The 21,335-nt window shown below is 46.8% G+C and overlaps 2 protein-coding genes across 5 annotated transcripts; one reads left to right on the plus strand and one right to left on the minus strand.

Annotated features, from left to right (window-relative positions):
* The first annotated feature begins 1,181 nt into the window (after nucleotides 1-1,181).
* Nucleotides 1,182-13,232, plus strand: APOBEC2 (apolipoprotein B mRNA editing enzyme catalytic subunit 2). The gene is made up of 3 exons (XM_040473433.1): nucleotides 1,182-1,496; nucleotides 9,591-10,155; nucleotides 12,803-13,232. Exons 1-2 carry the CDS (start codon nucleotides 1,348-1,350, stop codon nucleotides 10,132-10,134), a joined length of 693 nt encoding a protein of 230 aa, XP_040329367.1. The 5' UTR covers nucleotides 1,182-1,347; the 3' UTR covers nucleotides 10,135-10,155; nucleotides 12,803-13,232.
* A 791-nt stretch (nucleotides 13,233-14,023) lies between these two features.
* On the minus strand, nucleotides 14,024-21,241 carry OARD1 (O-acyl-ADP-ribose deacylase 1). Of its 4 annotated transcripts, none has more exons than XM_040473435.1 (6): nucleotides 21,084-21,241; nucleotides 20,221-20,300; nucleotides 19,568-19,712; nucleotides 18,577-18,635; nucleotides 17,437-17,549; nucleotides 14,024-16,067 (listed from the first exon to the last, which is right to left on the minus strand). In XM_040473435.1, exons 2-6 carry the CDS (start codon nucleotides 20,257-20,259, stop codon nucleotides 15,965-15,967), a joined length of 459 nt encoding a protein of 152 aa, XP_040329369.1. In that variant the 5' UTR covers nucleotides 20,260-20,300; nucleotides 21,084-21,241; the 3' UTR covers nucleotides 14,024-15,964. The 4 variants fall into 4 exon arrangements, with proteins under 4 accessions (XP_040329369.1, XP_040329368.1, XP_040329370.1 ...); XM_040473434.1 differs by lacking the exon at nucleotides 21,084-21,241 and adding an exon at nucleotides 20,936-21,077; XM_040473436.1 differs by lacking the exon at nucleotides 21,084-21,241 and adding an exon at nucleotides 20,393-20,415.
* Nucleotides 21,242-21,335: the final 94 nt, after the last annotated feature.

A 21,335-nucleotide genomic window follows, 5' to 3' on the forward strand; every position in this document is an offset into this window, starting at 1 on the left:
GGCTCTTCCTCCCCTTGGAACACTTTCCCCTTAGATATCCATATGATTATTCCCTTCACAACCTTCAGCTCTTAGTTGTTTCCTTTTCAAAGTGCTTCCCTGGCCACTCTATAAAAATACAACCTCACCTCTTGTCACTTCTGTCCCCCTCACCTTACCTGCCTTTTCTCCCTGGCACTTCGCACCAGCAAATAGCCTATATATATCACTTATTTTACTGATTGTCCAGCCCCCTCAAGCTCTGTGGGGGCAAGGGTTTTCATCTGTTTTGTTCTGTGCCATAGTCCCAATACCAGAACTGGCACTTGGCATATAGTAGGTATTCGACAAATATTTGTTAAAGGAATAAAGGACTGACCGAGAGGGAACATACCATGGAGGTCAAATGTTTGGCCTCTGGGGTACAAAGGCCTGGGTTGGAATTCTGACTTGCCCCTTTCGGGGCTGCATGGCCTTAGGCAAGGCCCTTAACCAGCCCTTCTGGGAGTCCAAGTTTCCCTATGTGAAACACGGTATGATACAGACTGCCTCCCACGGCTGTTGACAGTCTGATTTCACGCATAAACCACGAAACTCACTGCCTGTCTTCTTTCAAAACCCTCGGAGCTCGTAAACAGCAATATCGCTAACTACTGGAGGCTCCCAAATCGACACTGCATTATGGGTTCATAACAGGCAAATCGGCGTCTGTTCCCTTTAAGTAACAGCTCACAGTTTCTTTCCAAATTGGCAGCTCTATCCCACCCCGTCTCAGGATGCTCCTTTCCTGAACCCGCCAGGGGGGGAGGGGGGGTGGGTCTCTACAAGCACCCTGTTCAACACGAGCCTCCTCCTGCTTACACTTCTGAGAGCATCTCCCCCAAATCTCAGGATGCTCACCTGTAGGCCCCTTTTTCCACACCCCCCCCCCCCAGTGAAGCTGGAAAGGTTGCATGGGAAACAGAGGGAAGGATGTAAGGTGGAGGGGGAGAGGACGAATACATGTGTGAGCTGGTGGGGGAAGGGAGAGCAGGCCTCACCATCCCCACCTGCCAGCTTCCTGTCTTTGCCTCCTGATAAATAGGGGATACTAATGGCCAGAGTTTCCATTCCCCCCATCCCGGCACCCGCTGTCACTCAATTAAAAAAAGATAGAGGGCGAGGGCCTGGGGGAGGGGCAGAGGGCTCTGGTTATAAAGCCGGTGGCCAGGAGGTGAGAACACTAAGCCTGGCCTGCCCAGTGCTCTTCCCATCGTCCCCAGGCAGATTTAGCTGCTGACAGCTGCTTGGGCCTCTGCCGCCAGGCCCTGGCCGGGGAAACTCACCACCTCTCCCCTTTCTCAGTGACTGCGGAGCCACAGCCCCTCCATGGCCCAGAAAGAAGAGGCCGCTGCGGCCGCCGCGCCCGCTGCGCCTGCTGCGCCCGCCTCCCAGAACGGTGAGGATCTGGACGATCTGGACGACCCTGAGAAGCTGAAGGAGCTGATTGAACTGCCTCCCTTTGAGATCGTCACAGGGTGAGACCTGGGTGTGGGCCGGGTCCCTCTCCCTAGAAGAGTGTGGGCTGGGGCAGGCTGGGGGAATTTAGGATGGGAATAGTAGGGGTCAGGGTCACAGACCTGCAGCCACGAGCCTACCATGCATGGTAGGGGCTGCGGGGGACACACACAGCTGCAAATTTCGCTTGGCCTCTCCGGGTGACACTTTGGACCCTCTAACCAGGGGGAGGGAGGGCAGCTCCTTAGAGGCAAGGGCCCAGAGAACAAAACCACCGCTTGGGCCTCCTGGTACCAGGATGCCACCTGCCTCTCCAGATACAGGCTGTCGAGTCCTAGGGAGTGTGGTAAGGACAGAGGATAACACAGGCATATTTAAAGATGGCCCCAAAGTACCTCCTCCCTCGACTTTTCTCTGTTGCTGAGAGGGCCTCCCCTCTATCTGTATAGCTCTCGCTCTTTCTTTACAGCTTCTCTCTGGAGTGAAAGATCCTGAGACAGGGAAAAGAGACCCACCCTTTCCCAAGGCTGAGTGAGAAGCATTTTTTTTTTTTCCCCTGATAGAATTGAATCTGCCCACGGGTTCTTCACATCCACCCCCAGGGAAACAATAGTTACAGCACAGGTAACAGTCCAGGGCCAGAAGCTTCTGGGCAGAAAAGGCATTCCACCCTCAGCCACAGCCCAGAGGAACAAGGACCCTGAGCAAACGGTCTCCAGGCCCCAAAGAGAGGCCTACATACAGGGTCCCTCTGTCTTGTCCAGATTATGACATCTCCAGGAATAGCACCAAGTGGTCCTTCCTCCTCTTTCCTCTCTGTTCCTTTTGCAGAAGACCCTGCAAAGATCATAGGCAAAGAAAAAGGGGATACATAGAGCCATATTCCCTCCCTCAGCTCCCGGGCTTCCTTCATGGGAGTCCCAACAATGCCCACAAACAGAGGAGGGTCCACACTAGGAGAAATTTCAGGAAAAATGGAGGCATGATGTCCTCAGGGGGCAGAGGAGCCTGGGTGGCCATTTGGACTTGCTGCTTGAAGCTTGGCAAGTGATTTTCCAGTCCTGGCCTTAGTTTTTTCATTTGTGACATGAGGAAGTTACACTAAGTTGATCCCTAAGGTCCCTTCCAACTCAGATATTTTCTGATCTCTACGAGAACCTGAGGGGAAAATGCATCCTAGTTCCTAAAGGAAGAATTCAGGCGAGAGCCTGGAACTTGCATTCACCCGTGCCCAACCGACCAATGTCACCCTCCCCCTAGGATTAAAGGAACAGAGGAGCACAGACTAATATAGACCTAGGGAGGGCCTAGGGCTACCAGGCCAGGAGGCCGCAATCCAGTGGCTCCCTATGGAAGAGATCCATTTTCTAACCTCTAAGGCTGCTGGTCTATGCTGCCCTTGGTCACACACAGGCACGTGCACACCCACTCTATGCAGTGTTGTGATCTCCCCAGCGCAGGGGCAGGATAGGTCCAGAACAGAATTAGACCATGTGTGTTCAGTTGAACACGCTTTGCGGCCCCAGGGTGGTTGGTCCTAAGGGTTAAATCCTCTGGTGCAGTTTACATTCGTCCAGTTTACATATACTCGCACTGGCATGAGCCCATTCAACCCTCAGCACAGGGCTGGGAGAGGGGGTTATGTTATTGCCACTCTACAGATAGGGAAACTGAGTCAGGGAGACTCAGTAATTTGTTCAAGACCACAGAACCAGTACGTAGCAGTCTTCTTCTGACCCCAGCCAAGTGTTCTTTCCAAGGCCTCTTATTCATCCTGGGTCCCAGATTTCCGAAACACGGCTCCACCTGCCTCCATCTGTGAGGTCTACTCAGAGCCTTCTCTGACCCAAGGCGCAGAAAAAGAGGTGCAGCAAGGTAGTTTTCTGGGTGCTCTGAAAGCAGTTCAGGACGGAGGTGGAGCCCTGAGAGTTTCCTGGCCATAAGTAACAGCTGTGGAGATCTGTCTCCTGGGCCCCTCTGGGTAAACAGATGGCTTAAAATAGCCCAGAGGTGGGGCCGTGTCTGTGCACGGACAGGATGAGGGAACAACTTTCCCCTCTTTTCCTCTCCAGATACCCTGGCATCAAGGAGGTCAGCAAAGCAGCTCCTCTCCTAGCCTAGACTCCCAGAGGGGATGGGTCTGTCTACACGGCTCCTTAGATTTGGGCCACAAACTAGCAGAAGAGGGAGCAGACAGAGGTGAGGTGAGGTGAGGAAGGCGTACCAGGTAGGAATAAGGAGATACGCCCCATTTGTCACGATTCTGGCTTGAATACGGCACTCAAGATAGAAAGCAGACCTAAGAACATTAACAAAATAACATGGTAGGAAGTGCTAGAAAAAGGTCAAAAACTGTCATGGTGTGCCAAAGCCAACTCACGATGAGAACGGCCTGTATGCATCTCTTTCCAATTTTGCATCCAGTGACTTCATGTTGGTTTCTTGACATCTCTATAGTGGGAGTATTTACAGAAATCAACAAATGTTAGAAATCACGACTGACTTCCTTCCTTTCTTTCTCTCTTCCTTCCTTTCTTTTTTTCTCTCTTCCTTTTCTTTCTTTTTCTTTCTTTTTTTCTTTCTTTCTTTCTTCTTTCTTTCTTTCTTTTATTTTGTCTTTTCTTGTCTTTTCTTTTCTTTTCTTTTCTTTTCTTTTCTTTTCCTTTCCCTCTTCCCCCCTTTCTCTCTTTCTTTCTTTCTCTCATAGAACTGGGTGTTGAACCAGCCCACCAAGGAAAGAGAGAACCCTCTAAACACAAAAGGAAGAGTAGAAAGGGCTCAGGTTTGGTTATGCTTAAGATTGAGCTCTGAGGGGTAAGATTTGAGGCCCAGAGAAGGCACCATCCATCAGTACCAGGTTTAATTTCTTGCGTGTTGACCACTGTCCAAACTCTAAGAGGGCGGATCACTCGACCTATCTTTCAGATGGGAAAACCAAGCCTCAAAGGGATGAGTAATTTGCCCAAAGTTAATGGATGGAGTAGGGTGTAACCCTAGGCTGTCTGACTCCAAATCACCACACTGCATCTTAAAAAGCCATAAATGGGAGGCTTTTTATATTCAACAAATATTTACTGAATAGGAATCATTTATTTACTGCCCATTTCCCCCACTAGTATTTAACTGCCATGAGGCCAGGGACTTTGCCTTTTAACTGCTTTATCCCCAGCACAAAAAAATAGTGCCTACCTCCTCATAGACACTCAATAGGTATTTGTTGAGTAAGTAAATAACTGAACTGATGAACAAGCACCTATTGTATGTTTGGCTCCCTGCCAGGCATCGGGATAAGGCACTAATTGTAGGGAGGGCTTCTGAGAGGAGAGAAGTTCAGGATACATGAAGACCCAGCAGTGCTTGGTGTAGAGGAGAATTCCACTGGTTCGTGCCTCTCTCTGAACTCGGCATGCTTGAGGGAAGCTCTGGGGCATCAAAACTAGTTGTCTCCTCATCTCTCCATCCCAGTGATGAGCGACTGTGGCTCTGCCTAGCAGGCCCCCTGGCTGTGTGCTTGTCTTTGTTGGTCTCTAGTTGTGTTGTATATGATTTTGCATAAAGCTGAACCTGCTATCGAAGGGATTTGCATGGAACAGACATAAATGGCACAGACAGTGACGCCTTTCAACCACTTCTTTAGCTACCAGAGGTTGGCTCCGGCCACATGGGGAACACAGAGAGGACATGCAGGGTTCAGAGGAGAAGGGAGGGCAAGGAGTGAGGGCCTTCGACTCCGCTGTGAATGCCACAAGCCCCTCACGCCTCGCCCTGGTTTCCAGAGCATGTTGGGAAGGCTTGTCCTAGAAAGAATAGAAGACAGCCACTGATTCTGGCCTCCCTGGCTTCCACCGAGGCTGGGGGAAGGTCAAAGCTCCAGCGTGAAGACAGTGCCTCCCAGGAAAAAGGCAGTGAGCTGCTCAGGGCTCACCAAGGGCAGAATCCCATCCAGAATTGCAAATCAGGAGGCAGCAGCCCAGCAAACCCCATCTGGGCTCTAGGAAGTCAGGCTGTTAGAACGCTCTGCTTCTAGTCTCCTTCTGACCGTGCCCACTCCTCAGCATCCACTTTGAAAGTGGTCTGGAAAAGGGAGAAGGAAACTGAAACCAGCAACTCTTGCCTCTTTTGAGCAGGGCACAAAAGGTCTGGCGAGGAAAGCTGAGACAAGTCAACACCCAATGACCTGTGAGTAGATTTTCCACTCCATGGATTATTTTGGAGCAAATGTTTAATCTCAGACCAGTCTCTGCTGCCTTCCGGGTTGCTTTCTTTCGCCGTATAGATTTCTGCTTAGGGAACGCAAATATTTTTAAACGTGAACGTGAGAAAAATACGGTATAAATATATTGCATGTGTTCACATCCTTGCTCCCTCCATCAAGTCGACCATGCTCCAAATGTTCTCTCCCAGATATTAGGATTCTTGGTTTCTTGCCTAGAGAACTGCAATGCCCAGTAGCCTGGGTCTCTGCAAACGAAGTGTGATTGACTTGTGTGCAGGAAGTATGAGGACGTGGTGCTTAAAGAAGGGGGAATGGGGGGGAAGGAATAACACTGTTGGTTTCTGTGCCTGAAGCAGTGACTGAGCCCAGGTGAAGAAATCTGCTACCCACATGTTTCTCCTGACCACCATGCCAATTAACCTGGGCGCGCGCGCACGCGCGCACACACACACACACACACACACACACACACACACACACACCACTTCATCAGGAAAACACCCGCTGGGGGGCGACAGCAAGGGCTATAAGTAAATATGGTACTCAGGCATCATGCTACTAGGAAAAAAAAAAGATGTTTGTGATTAGCTAAGAAATTAGTGTCACTATTTCCTTCCTTCCACTAGCAGGCATAACAGTGTTGACTTATTTTGTGATTCTATAAAATCACCCGAGATGACCATATTGTCTAGCTCCCTGGAGAGATTTCAGCCCTCTCCCACCTCTGTTCCCCTTCAGGGCCTGCTGTTCCAGCCTGTGGGAGGCCCAAAGGACCTCATTTGCCCCTTATGCTCCTTCTGGAAAACCAAGAAGCCCATTGAGAAGCCAAGCAAGCCCAGTTTTTGAACAAGCTGAAAGGAAAGACTGGGAACCAAGACCTTCCCTGACTTTCCTTTTTTTTTTTTAATGTTTATTTATTTTTGAGAGAGAGAGAGAGTGCAAGCAGGGGAGGAGCAGAGAGAGAGAGAGAGAGGGAGACACAGAATCCAAAGCAGGTACTAGGCTCTGAGCTGTCAGCACAGAGCCCAACACGAGGCTTCAACCCATGAACTGTGAGATCATGACCTGAGCTGAAGCTGGACGCTTAACCTATGAGCCACCCAGGAGCTCCCCCACCGGCACACTCCCACTTTTATTTCAATATTGACTTTCCTTTGCCCCTTGAAAGCATTTACCTTCCTTAGGCACCTAGTCCAGAAGGCCCTGCTGAAGCACAGAGTAGGCTATTGGGCTGCTGGCCAGAGGGGTGGGAAACTGATATTTATAGAGAGGTGAACTTTCTTCCTCTCCCTTGGGTTTCAGGTTTCTCTGGGTCTTCTCCTCCTGTGAAGGGAAGAGGAGGAGGGGAAAGCATCAGAGCTTAAGAGAGGCTGGGAGAAATAGCAGCCTCACACTAGCCAGCCAACTCGTAACGATATGCTGGGCCAAGTTCATACTCTCACTGCGCTGCATTTGGCCAAGTTGGAGCAACACTTTTGGGGGCTCCAGAAGGAAACCCAAGGGGCCACACAGGCAGCAATTGGTGAAGCCCCCAACCAGACACACAGTTGTGAATACTTCCAAGGGTTTTGAGAATCCACCATACGGTTGGCTCTGGATAGATTTGGGGGCAGGGGAGTGTCTGGCAAAAGGCCTTGAAGAGCATCAAGTGTTTGGACAAGGAAGGTAGGCTTTGTGCTTCTCAGGAGAAAAAAAAAAAAAATCCACTCTGGAAAGTGAAGGTACCATTTAGCAGCCAGTAAAATCTAGGCATGGTCTTGAAGGGTGACTTTCATTGGGGAGAGCTCATTATAAATGAATTCCCAACAGGGATTGAAATAGGAGAGGAGAACCATTAGGCCATCCATTCTCCCCAAATGTTAAGTAAATAATAAACACATTTGACTGGGGACAGAGGGGTTTAGAGAGCTAAGTATAGTACCCAAAAGAATCCTGGGGCCAGGTCCTCAAACACATCCATCTCCACAGTGGAAACTGAACTTGACAGCAAGAGATATAGAAACGTGGGTGGAGCAAATTTTGCGATGGGGGTGGGGAATACAGCAGGCAAACAGCTCATGTTTTTTCGGCTCTTTGGCACCCGGCTGCTTAGCCCTAAGAAGACAAGGCCCTGGGACATCTGGGATTTCCCTGTAGCCCTGGAAGTTAGAAAGGGAAGGCATGTAGGGCAGTAACAGCAGAGTTCATGGTTGCCACAGGGTATCTTTTGGGGCAACTGCAGAGATTACTTTAAAAAAAAAAAAAAAAAAGAAAACATTCAGCCTCTCCAAGCCAGTACTCAATCCCCTCCTCCCCTGACATTTCAATCTCTCCTGTTAAACGCTCGTCATCTCCTTGGCCCTCCAACCTACAATAGGCTTCCCCATTCTAGAAAGACATGCAGACACACAAAGATAAAAACAATCAACTCTGATGCCCCTTTAGCCCCTGATGCCTCTCTAGCCCCTTTCCTTTTCTCTCTCCTTCTTTTAACTACAAAACTTTCCCCCAAACCCGGTCTTTTTCTGCTGATTTCATTTCCTGCTCATCCTAGACATAGTCATCACCAAGTCTGGCATCCTAAGACACCAAGTGGGCTTGCTTAATTTCAAGCTTTTCCCCAGCCTCACTATCTACCTAAAGCCACCCCGGACGTCACTTTTATTACGTCCTTCTTTACTCAAGAGGCTGTAACAATTTTCTGCTGCCGCCTAAATCAGGGCTAAACATTCAAGAACCTCGGTGCCTTGTCCTCCATGGCTCCCTGTGCATTTAAAATTAAAATGCTCTCAGCTGTCTTAGCCAGAGTGGAGCTGCTAGCTTATAAGCCTCTGGAGGGTAGAAGCCAAGTCTTTTTTTTTATTATTATTATTATTTTTTTGACATTTATTCCTTTTTTGAGAAACAGTGTGAGTGGGGGAAGGACAGAGAGAGAGGGAGACACAGAATCCGAAGCAGGCTCCAGGCTCTGAGATGTCAGCACAGAGCCAGACACAGGGCCTGAACTCATGAACCATGGTATCATGACCTGAGCTGAAGTCGGACGCCTCACCGACTGAGCCACCCAGGCAGCCCCCAAGTCTTTTTTGACTTTGACATGACTCAATACTACATGTAACCTAAACTCTATCAAGGTACTCTTGGATAGCCTGACGTCAAAGATAAAAGCTTCTTGGACACTTATTGTGTGACAACCCTCCTTCACCTGAGGGAAAAGACAGACTTGAGAAAGTCACCTGGAGAGGGGGGCACTGTGCGTTGTGGGCCAGCCCAGGACCAAGATGCAACAGCCATGAGTGACAGGGAGGAGAAATGGAAGCAGGAAATGTTCCGCAAAATCTTCCAGAAATGGAAGCAGGAAATGTTCCGCAAAATCTTCCCCTTGCTCTATCATGAGAAATTTTACATGCTTGCTACTTTGTAAGATTGCTATTTGAACACTGCTTTTCCAACCTTGCCACCTTTTAGAATCATCTGGAGGGTGTGTTTGTTTGTTTTTTTAATGCTGGTGCGTGGGTTCCCTCCAGACCTTCTGATTTCATTGCCTTGGCATGGGGCCCAGGCACTGACATGTGTAGAGTCCTCTGGGTGATTGGGCTATGTAGCCCCCCGCGAGAGAGTGACTGCTTCAGAAACGCAGGCGCGTGCTGTGTGTTGGAGGGATGGTGGGGCGTTTGGAGACCCTCACTATTGGGGTGACCTGAATGCACACCTCCAAATTCTCTCCCCTGCTCCAGATAACACCTTTCTGAATTCTTTCACGCCGTGTGGTCGCTGATGCTAGCCTGGGCAAGGCCGGCTTTGCCCGGGAGAGCCGACGTGTCTCTGAGGCACCGAGGCTGGAGAGCCACCTGCTCTTAGACATAAGCGCTCACCCTTCTTTCTTCTCCCCTGTCCCCTCTGCCCTCTCGCCCCACAGGGAGCGGCTGCCCGTCAATTTCTTTAAGTTTCAGTTCCGGAACGTGGAGTACAGCTCCGGGCGGAACAAGACCTTCCTCTGCTACGTGGTGGAAGCGCAGGGCAAGGGGGGTCAGGTGCAGGCCTCCCGCGGGTACCTGGAGGACGAGCACGCCGCCGCCCATGCCGAGGAGGCCTTCTTCAACACCATCCTGCCGGCCTGCGACCCGGCCGTGCGCTACAACGTCACCTGGTACGTGTCGTCCAGCCCCTGTGCCGCCTGCGCCGACCGCATCGTGCGGACCCTCGGCAAGACCAAGAACCTGCGCCTGCTCATCCTGGTGGGGCGCCTCTTCATGTGGGAGGAGCCCGACGTCCAGGCCGCGCTGCGGAGGCTGAAGGAGGCCGGCTGCCGGCTGCGCATCATGAAGCCCCAGGACTTCGAGTACGTCTGGCAGAATTTTGTGGAGCAGGAAGAGGGCGAGTCCAAGGCCTTTGAGCCCTGGGAGGACATTCAGGAGAACTTCCTGTACTACGAAGAGAAGCTGGCGGACATCCTGAAGTAGGCCCGCCGGGCCCAGCCTCACGTGAGTCACGGCGCCCCTGTGGTCTTGTTAGCCTTGAACTTGGGTCGAAGGCTGGCGGGCAGGTGGCAGAGTGCAGGAGGTATGACCTGGCCAGGAACGAATTTCCCTTCTCTGCTCTGGGGGGTTGTAAACACATTTTACATCTATTGATTTTTGAGAGAGAGTTAGTGCACGTGTGGTGGAGGGGCAGAGAGAGGAGACCCAGAATCCGAAGCTGGCTCCAGGCTCTGAGCTGTAAGCACAGAGACCGACGCGGGGCTCGAACCCATAAATCGTGAGATCATGGCCTGAGCTGAAGTCGGGACACTCAACCGACCGAGCCACCCAGGCGCCCCGTAAACACATTTTAGAAGATCCCAAGTTTTCCTTTTCTCTTAACTGCAAATTCGTCTCCCTAAACCCTTTTCGTTCCTACCCTGTTGTATCAAATGCACTTTCCCCAGAACTTTGGAATACTCAAAGGTTGACAGGAATCTTCAAGCTTTGGTGAGACCGAGTGACCTGCCGTGGTCAGACTGTCCCTCAAGAAGCATGCTCCCACTGGCGTTGAGTCCAGACTTACTGACTCCGGACATCTTCTGGAGGCCCTGTTCCCACCCCCAATTGCAATCTTACCATTCCATTGTCCTGTGATGTAGGCTTTTCATTCCTTCAAATGTAATTTTTTCATTTGGGGTACTTTTGAAAGTCCCCAAACGGATTTGTATTCAACTTATTATTATTTTGCCAGAGAGGCTTTCATGTTTTCAAATAAATGGTTCGGCCTTGAAGGAGACCAATAATTTCGGTGTGAATATACAACACAAGAACATTTTTCTTACTTTGAGAAGACCTCAGCGGAACTCATAGAAAAATGCTGTATTCAGGAATGGGGATACCACAGCAACAAGTTCCTCTATGCAGGAATACAGAAAGGGTTAAAAAGATGTTTGTAAATGAGACAGCAGCTCAGAAGTAGCCTCCTACAGACATCAAGATGTGATAGAACTGGAAGTAAAGATTAGCTATTTAGGCAAATAATTAGGACACAATTAAGGCCAACTTGGCCTCTTGCTGAGGGTAAATTAGACTCTCACAGAAACAGGCCGATTACCCTCAGGAAAGAGGGTAAAAGATCCTTTGCTAACTTTTTTTGAGTTCGGTCTGATCTAGTTTGCTCCCGCAAAAATGCTATAACCAAGTCCCTTCACAAGGCCTGAGTTACTGATCAAGATCCTCCAGAAACGAAGAAAGGGTCTTTACCACCCTCTTCTCCAACTTAAATTCTGGAACAATTCACATATTAACAAAATGTGAATGCAGCATGCTTCTATGAAGCTTCTATGAAGCGATGAAGCTTCTATGAAGCTATCAATTTACTCTTGGTGTCTCTCACCCTTAATATTCTTAAGAGAACATGTGGCTTCATAGACACGTTTTTGGAAATATCAATGTTCTGGAGCTCGATGTTGCCAGACGTCTGCTATTAGACATGCACACAGGGTGCCTGATAATTCTCCAGCTGAGCATTTGCCAATCCGAGAGGACATGATTTTTGGCCATTTTTTACAAAAAGCAGGGCCCATTGAATTCAGTGAGAATATGGTCACGTAACGCAACATGGTATTCTGTTCACATAAAATGTGACACCGCTCTAGTGGTGGCGAGTGATAAAAATAGATTTCTAAGGGTGACTTCTGAAAATACCAAACTTTTAAATACCTTGAGAATTATATTAGTGTAGGTGCTATCACTGTAATTATAAACCCTACTCAGACTCCAGAATGATGAATGGTAGCTTAATTTTAACTATAGTATACTTTCTTCGTAAATGCCTTTCCGAGTCACAGGCCACTTCTTCCAGCTGCCTAACCAGCAAGTCTTCAGAGATGCGTGTGTGTGCATGTGCACGCACCTGTGCACACACGTTGTTTTTTCCATGAAGTTAAATAATTAGATAGCTAAATCTGCTATAAAAAGTAAGCATTTCAAGGAGGATTAAAAGGAGCTTTTAATTTTGGATAATTGAGGGTTGTATCTTACGCTAATCTAAACGGAAGTAAAATAGATAAATCAGTTTGAGGGGAAAGTCCATTTCCAAGTCAAATTATTTTAAAATAAAATATTGGACATATTCCACATTATAAGCCTCTTTCCATTAGTGTACATGACCGTATTATCTGGACCCGTTAACATGCTTCTCTGTACTGTATTTGAGTTATTCATGTTCCTGAAGGGAAAGGTTAAAATGTACCCAGTTTAAAAAAAAAAAAAAAAAAAAAAAAAGGCATGAAATCCAGTTGTAATCTAAAAGTCCTAAAGAACAACTCCGCTTAATACTAAGAAATGGGCATTTGTTAAAGAAAATTTGCCCTACGTTTCTTATTCCATCTTTAAAAAAAAAAAAAAAAATGACAGAATAGGACTTAACCATGTATCTAACTCACGAGAATAGAATTAAAGTAGGGATCTTCTGGGGTTTTCCCTGTGTGAACCACACCAAAACATGAATAGAGCAAACCTAACACTGGGAACAGTGGAAATCACAGGCAACTGGGGGAGAAATTCAGATTGCTGGGGAGGGCACACAGAGACCTCAGCTCAAAAGAAACTCTTCATTGGGGCCAGCAGAGCTCTCAGTAACATGCTTTCTTGTTTTCTCACTAAGGTCTGCCTGCTGCCACCAGGAGACAGCAGTGACATGTATGGCCATCTGGGACATGTCTGACTTCCTAATACCACTTGAGCTGGACAACATTGGACACCAACCAATCCTCCTGCACAGGCCCTCCAAGGACTCTAAATATACTGCTCATGCTGTAAATCATTTAAGCCATGGCTCTCTCTAAGGCTGCTCTAGGGCTGCTCTTGGGAAAAGGGAGTTGCAAGGAAAATGACAACTGTATATGGGCCGCAGGCATCTGTGGGGCTGAGGGGCCTAATTATTCCCCCAAATGGGTTGCTTTGAGGCAAAGAGCCTCAGACCCAAGGTTTGTGCAGATCTTTGAAATATGTCCGGATGTGTATTTGTTGTTTTTTGTTTTTTTTTTTTTTTTTTAAAGAAAGATAGCAACATTAATAAAAGAAGTGGTGTGGTTTTTCTGTGACCAGGTTTTTTAGGGAACTTGGACATTTAGAAGTTACTATGTACAGTGAACAAGTCCTAGGAATAGGGACGTTCCCAGGCTATGAGCCAAGCCAGGATATTAGAAAGTGGAAGGGAGGCTTAATCCAGGGCTTGTCCAACAACACAGCATACTAACTCTCCTAGGCGGACTTCCCACCCCAGTCTTGACCTTTATCCAGTATTTTCTTCTGTGATTACTTGTAATTGAGTGCCTTTTCCCTTCTCTGAAGACAAGGAATATGGCGGAGGGTGAAACAAAGGCAGGGGAAATCTGTTTACGAGATATCCATGTTCCGACTGCCAACTAATAAGCAATTAGCATCTTAAGGAGAGGATAAGTAGGATTTCAATGTTCAGACACACATACTGTAGGAGTAGTTGGTATGTGGTACTCAATGGTGATGGCAGGATGGTGTCAAGTCTCGTTTCTTAAAAGGCTTGAGTCTTATGGAGAAGCAAAATTTCACATGTGAATTTCTGGGTGTTTGCCAAACTCTAACTAGGTTTCCAGGAATAATGTGCTCATTCTATCAGACCATGCCTCTTCTTCCCAAGCTTCAAGTGTGATAAATCGTCAGAATTTGACCCCAAGACTATATGCAAATGACAAAGCACTTTACCGTATCCCTGCTGAGTCCCAGAATTCCACTTACAGCCAGTCCTCCACAAGACTAGTCTTTGTTCAAAGAATCATCAAGGCTCATACTCCATGAAAAAAATTAACCCTAAGTCCTTTAAATGTAGAAGCCTACAAAATCAATGTTTTGAGCCAAAAGCAAAGATTTATTTGCATAAACAAAATACTTTCATTCTAAGCTTGCTCTTACCATCCCACTCTCATTCTGTGTTTTGTATTTAGACATTTCTTTTCCCCCCTTCGGTTTTACCATATGTGGACAGAAGTGAAGCTTCAAGAAAGCCTAACAATGAACTTGGCCCTGCACTACCCCTACCCAACAACATGAACTTGTCTGTTCCAGAGATACAAAAGTGAAGTACTTTTTGAAACTGCTGCCTCCTATCAGGCTGCAGTGTGATAAGAACACGAGTCTAAAGTACAAAGATTATATTTAACTGGTGTTTCCATAGTGTTTCAGCAACCCCCTTCTGAAAACCAGTTCTTTTATACTTGAGTAAGCAGCAAGTCCCAGGACAGACCCAGAATTCACTCTAGGGAGAAAATCAATAGTTGGTCTCGCTATTTTAACTTTTTAAAAAAAGCGGATTTATTTTGAGAGAGCGAGAGAGCCAGCATGCAAGCGGGGGAGGGGCAGAGAGAGAAGGAACGAGAGAATCCCAAGCGGACTCTGTGGTGATGTGGGGCTCAGACCCAAGAACCAGGAGATCGTGACCTGAGCCAAAACCAAGAGTCGGGACATTCTACTGAGTCACCCTGGGACCCCTAACTTTAATTTTTTTTTATTTCAAGTAGGCTGTATGCCCAATGTGGGGCTTGAATGCAAGGCCCTGCCATTAAGAGCTGCATGCTCTACTGACTGAACCAGCCAGGTGCCCTTGTTTTAATACCATAGTAACAGTAAAACAGAAAATTCCACTAGTTTTCCCAATACCTTGGATACTGAATCCGGGGACATACTCTTTCACCATGAGCACAGGAGTGGATAAAGTGGTGCTCTCTTAGCTTAGAAAGAAAAGGGGACTAATATTTACTATTCTCCATTCCAGCTGGCTGCATACCACAACCTTCTGCTGCTTAAAAGCACAAAGAAATATAGCCAGCCCTCCACCCCACCCCAAACTACCAAACTAGAATTTCTGAAGGAAGTGGGCCTTTTTCTTAAAAAGATTCGTAAGGATTTTGTTGAGAGCCGCTGATTTGTTGAGTCATTACTCTGCCCTGAGCAATTCAGCAGGCATTTACTATACGTTACCTCATTTGTTTCATGGCTGAATTCATACACGTTCAGTCACAGAAGCTTTGTGGTGGAAGAAGAAAGGGTTCACCAGAAAAGGATTCTAAACCCTCCTTTCCAGAAATACTGACCCACAGTTCTTGTCCATTCTGATTTCTTCTCACCTTGCTGCTCTTCCCCCTGGACCCTTTGTCTGATTTCTCCCAATTAATTTTCAGGCGAATCTTCCATTACCCAGGTCCAGAACAACAGATGTGTGTACAGAACCTTACTAGACCCCAAAAGATATTTATTCTTCCATTTCTGTCACCACAAATATCTTGTTAACAACATAACACTCATCTTTGTAATTTAAACAAAACAAAACCCATCACTCTCTCCTAGGATGAACGTGACATTAGATTAATACTAAGCAAACTCACAAATGACAAAAGATGGAAAATTAACTGAAATGTTCATCCTTCCTGAAATTTCTCTTAAACAGCAGAGAAGTATAATCAATGCTGCCACCCAGTGGCAAGCCAAACAAGTCAGGAAGCATCCCGGAGAAACAGGGGTCAGAGGCCCAACATCCGGTTTCCTTGTCTCCTATCAGGCCATCTACTCCTTACCTTGCAAAAAACATCACAGCATCATTTCCCAAGCAATCCCTCCTCCACAGTTCCAGTCCAATCATGAGAATACAGTAACCCAAGTCTGGCCTGTGACACAGACTACTTCGCATGAAACTTCCCCTGACCGAGGACTTAAATAGACCAGTTCACCCAGTGCTATGGTCCAGTAGGGGTTAAAACAGGAGAATGTGGACACATCCAAAGCGCCCGTCTGTTCAGAGTGTGTACACAGTAATTCTGATGTCTGTTGCTTCAAACACCTCCTCAATCATTGCAGATACGTTTTCCCATTGCAGACGATCAAGACCACATCCAATCCTGAAAAAGACAAAACATCTCCGCTGGTTGTGATGAAGCTATCTGAGAAGGCACTTCTTTCCACTTCCCTTAGGCTGTACCCACTGAAAGCAAAAAGACAAATGATCTGGCCTCACACCTAGGCAGCTATGGCGGGAGTCCGCAAGTTAATTCCTGTTGTGAGTCACCTAAGGCTGTTCCTAGACAGCCCCAACATCCAATAGCTGTCACTTCTCTTTTGCCTAATAAGGTACCACTTCTCAATTGTTTGAGGCTACATTTAGAAAATGTGTAACTGCGGTGATACGGGAACCTCACTATCCTTCTAGATCTATTGATAAAAACTAGCTGGTATTTTTAAAATATGCTTATGATAAAGGAATGGAAGGTGAAGGAAGGTAAAAAGAAGGACAAAGGACAGGATCTCTGCAAAAAGGAAATCAAAATAAAATGTCGGGAAGTCCTGAGCTGATTGCATTTCAGTCTTTGCAACACCCTGGTGAAACATCAATCAGCCCATAAAACTCTACTACTACCTGGCACCTTTCTTCTAAGATGTTACCTTATTGATCCTCAATATCCCTACAGGAAAAAAAAAGAAGACTTAATATTGCTAATTTCACATAATTAAATCCCTGAAAAAACTGTGATAAAAACACCCAACAATTTCTGATACATAAGTCACGAATACATTAAAGCCCAAGGTAAGATGAGGGACCTTGTAGCCACATTTATAATTAACGTGGAGCTTGGAGCAAACCTGCATGCATGGTCAGCACTGACTAAAAACCAGACTGACAGGAAGAGAAATGACCCCAAGCCTATTTCCCAAAATGAAAGTAAAGAGCATGTTGAACCCCCAATGTCATTCCCTTAAGTTCCCAATAGCTAGGGTCTAAGACATTACATAAGTGACGTATCCTCTGGCTACTACCCACATGGACTACAAAACAAGCATGCAGATTAGAAGGCAGTGATAATTTACAACTTTTTCTGTACCACATTAACGGGCTTGGGATACCTGAAGTGGCCCAGAAGAAAATCACAATTGCTCAGATTTGGTTCTTAAGCTTTTACTCCTTCAAGAACAGAGTCTCAGCCTTAGATAGAAGATGTCCAGATTCAACAGAGAGGACTCAACAACATGTCCTCCCGACTAAGCAGGCTGTGTGTTTTAATTATTCTGATTCATTCAACACAGGCTAAGAAATGGGTAAAACGTAGCCTGAGGTCTGACAACTGGTTCACTGGTGATGTTAAAAAGCTTTTAAATTTGTCCACTTTTAAGCCTGTATTTTGAGTTAGGCTTTCAAGTCATTTGTCTCCCGGTGAGACAGCAAATGTCACCACTCGATTACAAGTATTCATTCGGGGCCCTGGATTTCCTTGCCTGGGCATAGAGAGGTCGGTGACTCCATTCTTCAGACAGTGGGACTTCATGGCCTCTAAACTCTTCTGTAAGTTTTCATAAGTTGGCTTATGTGAAGCCCTTTTCTTTGTAATCTGAGTACAAAGAATGAATTTAAAACTTCCATTAGTCCAAAATGATAGCCAAAGAAAAGCCATCACATTCTCACAACATCCTGATCATTAAAAAACTATATACTTTCAGAATTCCTTAGAGCAGGACCAATCTCATATTGTCCCTTCCAGTTATGGGAGGCCCTCAGGAAAATCCACTAAACAGGGCCTGAGAAACCCGGAGAGCACCATGTAATAACTTTTCCTTTTCCCAAGAAGCCCAGGAGATTAGCAGGCCGTGCCTATTGTCTATTGTTTTTAAAGAAGGTAGGTCAAAGTCTCTGTGCCACTTCCAAAAGATAAGCAATGTATCTGTAACAAGAAAGAACCCATGCCACCTAAAAACTTCCTGTTAAGTCTATTTATTTAGAAACCACAGTTGTTTGCTTTTCATTTCTCTATAAAGAACAAAGAGAAACTGGTAGTGTTCCAAACAAGACTGGAAGTCACATCGACCTTAAGGACAGCATCCCAAGGGCTTAAGGCATGTCCCCGTTCAGTGTGCTATCCACATCAGACTTGTAGTGGGTTGGCTGCTCTAAGTCGCTCAGCACCATCACCAAGCAGCCACACTCCTTCCAGGGCCTAAAGGACATATGGACAGTGGAAGAATCCCACATTGAGGCAGAAGGCAGGAAAAGAGCTAAGTAACACTAGGCACTGCATTTGAGAGGGAAGAACAAAAGAAAAACTCCTTTGGGATATCCATCTTTTGAGATATGTTTCTATCTCACCATAATTAGGAAAGAATTAAGGCATGGGGGACATCCCTAATTTTTCCAAGTCTTAGAACACAGGCTTTTGGTAGTTGCCACAGTGGAGCTGGGAGGCAGCCTCGTGCTCCTTTCCAACGCAGTGCTCCCAATAGCCACCACCACTGGATCTGGGCTGGCATGGATCAGAAGTTGTGGCCATCTTCGTCTGTCTAGAACGGAACATCACGAGCAACACAAATGCAGCAGCCCACATCCAGTCCTTAGAACACCGTAAAAACCGACCCTTGTCTTACCAAGTAATATATATATCGCCCATCTCTCTTCAGAACAGCCACTTCTCCAGATTTCTTTTCTACAAAAAAGTTATTTAATAGTAGAAAGGTATTTAAAAAAACAACACCGATTTGCATTCTTCAATTTAAAATAAAATCTTTACAGATTTGAGTTGACTTCAGTACTAAACAGTAATTTCAACTCTGAAGAAACCTGGGGTCTCTGTTAACACTTTGTTTCTTATCAGCCTTCCTTAACTTCCAGCTTTCTTATCCGTTTTCTCAGTCTTGTTTTCCTCTTATCCCGTCCTGCCCATATTTTCAAATACACCCTTACTTATTCATTTAAAAAACTTTCAATAACTTTTTCTTTTACATATAAAGAGTTACTGTGTTAAGCATTATGGAGCACAGAGATGTGTAAAAGTTCCTAATTGGTGAAGAGCTTTCAATGAAGGGAAGGTGTCCCGTTTACAAAGAACTACAATAAAAAGCAGTATAAACTTTTAATGGAATCACCAGTGGAGTCTCCGACCCGATAAGCCTGGACCGTGATCGGAGCAACTATTGCCAAAGCTCTGCATGTGATTCTAACTCCTGTCTCTGGTTTAAAATCACTGGTAAAGTGATGGGAACGATCCGTAAGGAAGAGGTTTTAAACTCCTCTTTGAGGAGTAAGTAAAATATAGGTAGACAGGATCTTGAATGCCTAGTTAACATCTATGGACTTCATTAAGCACCTCTGTTATTAAAAGTTTCAGAAAACTGAAGTAATATCAACAAAGTTTAATGACAGAGGAAGAGATTAGAAACGTTTATGAGAATTCAAGTTTGGTGTGATGAAGACCCAAACTGTAGGCCATTTTTGTAGAGGAAAACCTTAATCTGAAGAGTTCAAGTTCTCAGTGGTTGGGAACCACTGCATGTATATCCTGTCTAATAATTAAAATGTAACAGGTGATTAAGACAGTCTAGCCAAGGCGGATGAGAAAAGCTGTTTTTCAAAACTCACGTTGATTTAACAGCTCCTGCACCCCTCCAAATTTCTTCTTGAAAAGGACAGCTATCCCAGCACCCATTCGACAATCCTCACTGATACAGTGGGCTAAAGAGTCTGTTTTGGGGCATGCAAAAAGGTCTCCTTTCACATAAGTGATCTAAAATGTGAAGAAGGGAAAAGAAAGGTTTTATTTGATACAGAAAAACACTAAGATATTTCTTTCATTTTCCTTTATTGTGTCTCCCACCACTGCCCCTCCTTGATTTAAAACCAAATCTGCTGCGGCACCTGGGTGGCTCAGTCAGTTGAGAGACGGACTCCTGATTTCGGCTCAGGTCATGACCTCATGATTTGACACTGAGCCCCAGGCTGCAAAAACAGCGTGGAGCCTGCTTGGGAGGCGCTCTCTCAAAACAAATAAATAAACGTTAAAAAATAAATAAAACCAAAGCTGCAGAATTTAAGGAGTTAACTACAACAAATTAAAGCACGTGTAAGAGAAAAGTGATCATGATCTCTGCCGCGTACTGTATCAGCCTTTCTGAAGCCAATCAGCTGGGGAGGGAGGAAGACAATTCAATTATGGCTTTAATTAAAGTGTTTATGCTTTTGACCTTAATTATTCTGAATTTCAGTTCACCAATAAGTTAATAGTTGCTACGCACTCTGCTTCCTTCTGGATCTTCATTAGGGCTGCCGGCCATGATACTGAGTCGCTATTTCCAGAACTTAGGTGTTTCTCCAGCTACGAGAAGGGAAAAGGAAAAATGCTTAGGCAGCCTGAACATATAATATTCAAATTCCCTGACCACCCACTTGGTAGTCTTCTTCCCCCACCATTTATCGCTGAATGGGAGTTCGTTCAGGCTCTATAAAGTAATACAAAATTCTTCTGGGGCAAGAATGAGGAAGGATGGCTAGGTCTGGAGGCGGCCGGGCCCCGCTCGCATTTCGCGCTTTCCTTGGGGGCGCCCCGCTCGGCCAGGGGAAGGAAAGGCGGTCCCTACGACTCGTCTCCTCCTTTTTCCGCGCCCGGGCAAGGCGGATTCAGGGCTGTCTCTTCTCTGCAAAACCAAAAGTACTTCCCCAGTGGGTCTGGCACACGAGACAAAAGGAGGGACTTGGCCACAGTCCCGCTGAGCAACCGAGGAGTGTCTGGACCAGGGGAGTTGTACCCCCGAACCGCAGGCGGGGAGAGGGAAGGAGGCCTCTCAAGGAAGGCTCGCCCCCATCTGCTCGTGGGGGGGGGGGGGACGGGGAAGGAGTCTAGAGAGGCCTCCCGTTCTGCCTCCCACCCTAGGGCAGGTCAGCGAAGGAATAGGGCCTGTCCTAGAGTCCCGTGGGAAGGAGAGAGAAGGCTCCCTCAAAGCCCCAACATACCGGGGTTACCCTTCCACCTGGAAAGGAGTCGGCCGTTGCGAAGTCCCGCCCCGCGGGGAAGGGCTCCGGATCCAGCCCTGGTAGGTGGGAAGCAGCAGACGAACCCACACACAGAACCAATCCAGCCACAGCCCTTAATTGCACGCACCTAAAATGGCCGCCCACCACCCGGGAGCGGGGCGGAAACAAGCCTCTCTAGCAAGCCAGCCGAACTCGCACTCTTTGGTAATGGCCGCCGAACTTCCGGCGGTAAAATCCGTGGAAAGTCCCGCCGCCGCCCGGGCATGCGTAACGAGACAGCCCGCCGCGAGTGGGGAAGAACGGCGCTTGCGCCTTAGCCCCAGGGGTGTGTCTCCAGCCACCGCAGAGAAGGGGGTGGGCAGTTGGCAAAGAAGATAGT

Source organism: Herpailurus yagouaroundi, unplaced genomic scaffold (assembly GCF_014898765.1).
Source record: "Herpailurus yagouaroundi ecotype Mexico unplaced genomic scaffold, PumYag 139, whole genome shotgun sequence".
In the NCBI taxonomy this organism is placed as follows: Eukaryota; Metazoa; Chordata; class Mammalia; order Carnivora; family Felidae; genus Herpailurus; species Herpailurus yagouaroundi.